This window comes from Aphanomyces invadans, assembly GCF_000520115.1.
Source record: "Aphanomyces invadans strain NJM9701 unplaced genomic scaffold supercont1.261, whole genome shotgun sequence".
Classification (NCBI taxonomy): domain Eukaryota; phylum Oomycota; class Saprolegniomycetes; order Saprolegniales; family Verrucalvaceae; genus Aphanomyces; species Aphanomyces invadans.
Genome location: NW_008580406.1, coordinates 28,512 through 29,529, shown reverse-complemented (window position 1 = coordinate 29,529; position 1,018 = coordinate 28,512). Strand labels below are relative to the sequence as shown.

At 54.1% G+C, this 1,018-nt stretch overlaps 1 protein-coding gene across 1 annotated transcript; it reads right to left on the bottom strand.

Moving 5' to 3' along the window:
• On the bottom strand, positions 1–414 carry H310_15255 (hypothetical protein; the record flags this gene model as incomplete). Its single annotated transcript, XM_008883242.1, has 1 exon — positions 1–414. The coding sequence occupies one exon, from the start codon at positions 412–414 to the stop codon at positions 1–3; it is 414 nt and encodes a 137-aa protein (XP_008881464.1).
• Positions 415–1,018: the final 604 nt, after the last annotated feature.

The window sequence follows — 1,018 nt, the reverse complement described above, 5'->3', positions numbered from 1 at the left end:
TCAACAGGTTGTGTTTCCACCTTGGCCGTTCTCGAGCTCCGTTCGTCGAGCACTGGAGATTGATGCATGTACTTTCTGGACCACCGAGTGGGCCTCCACAGACTCGCCGCCGATCCGACCCGAGCCAGAGATTACGTACACGAAGGCGTTGTGGTGGACGGGAAGGGGGTGGAAGTGCGTGGCGGGGCAGGTGAGGGTGAAGTGCACGTACGTGATGGGGACATTCGTGAAGACGTTGGTCTTTTCACCCATGGCCTCGCCGGCGATGATGATGGCTTCCACGTTGCCGTCCTTGGCCCGCGGCAAGCCCGACGCGGGGATCTCTTGGTACTTGGGGTCGGTCATCTTCAACCGAGCAGGCAAGTTGAGCCACAGCTGGAGCCCGATGGCGAGGGCGTCGCGGCTCGCCGGCATCTCGGCATGGACGATGTCTCGCCCGGGGCACGTCCACTGCAGGTCCCCCGGCGCCAGCTTGCCCTTGTGTCCACAAAAGTATTATCGTTTCGAACCCGCGGTGGGGGTGGTCGGGGAACCCCCCCGGTAGCGCCACGTGGAACTCGTCCAGCATCAATAACGGGTCCAGTCGCCGGAGTATGGGGTGTCCGATGGATCGGGGGACTTGGCAGTGGATTAGTACATTTCAACGAATAGTTAATCATTTGCATTTCTACCAATGAGATTGAGCAAACCTGCTAGTCCTTCACATTTCCACCAATCACATTCATGATATGTGCTATGTAAATTGTTATGTTGCCAAACGACAAATTGATCGCCCAATCCAAACGGTTCAAAGACATTTCGTCCAATCATATCTCAATGGCATGTCGGTTCTCCAATACCCTTCCAGAAATTTGTCGGATACATGTCGTATGCCACCTATATGTATATTTAAATACATACAAAAACATCCAATGCCTGAATATTTTTATCAACGCAAACATGGAAATTCCAGCACAATAGCTGCCACGAACTGCGAGCATGGATCGCCTGCGCCCTCAGTCGACTGTGCATGCTAGGG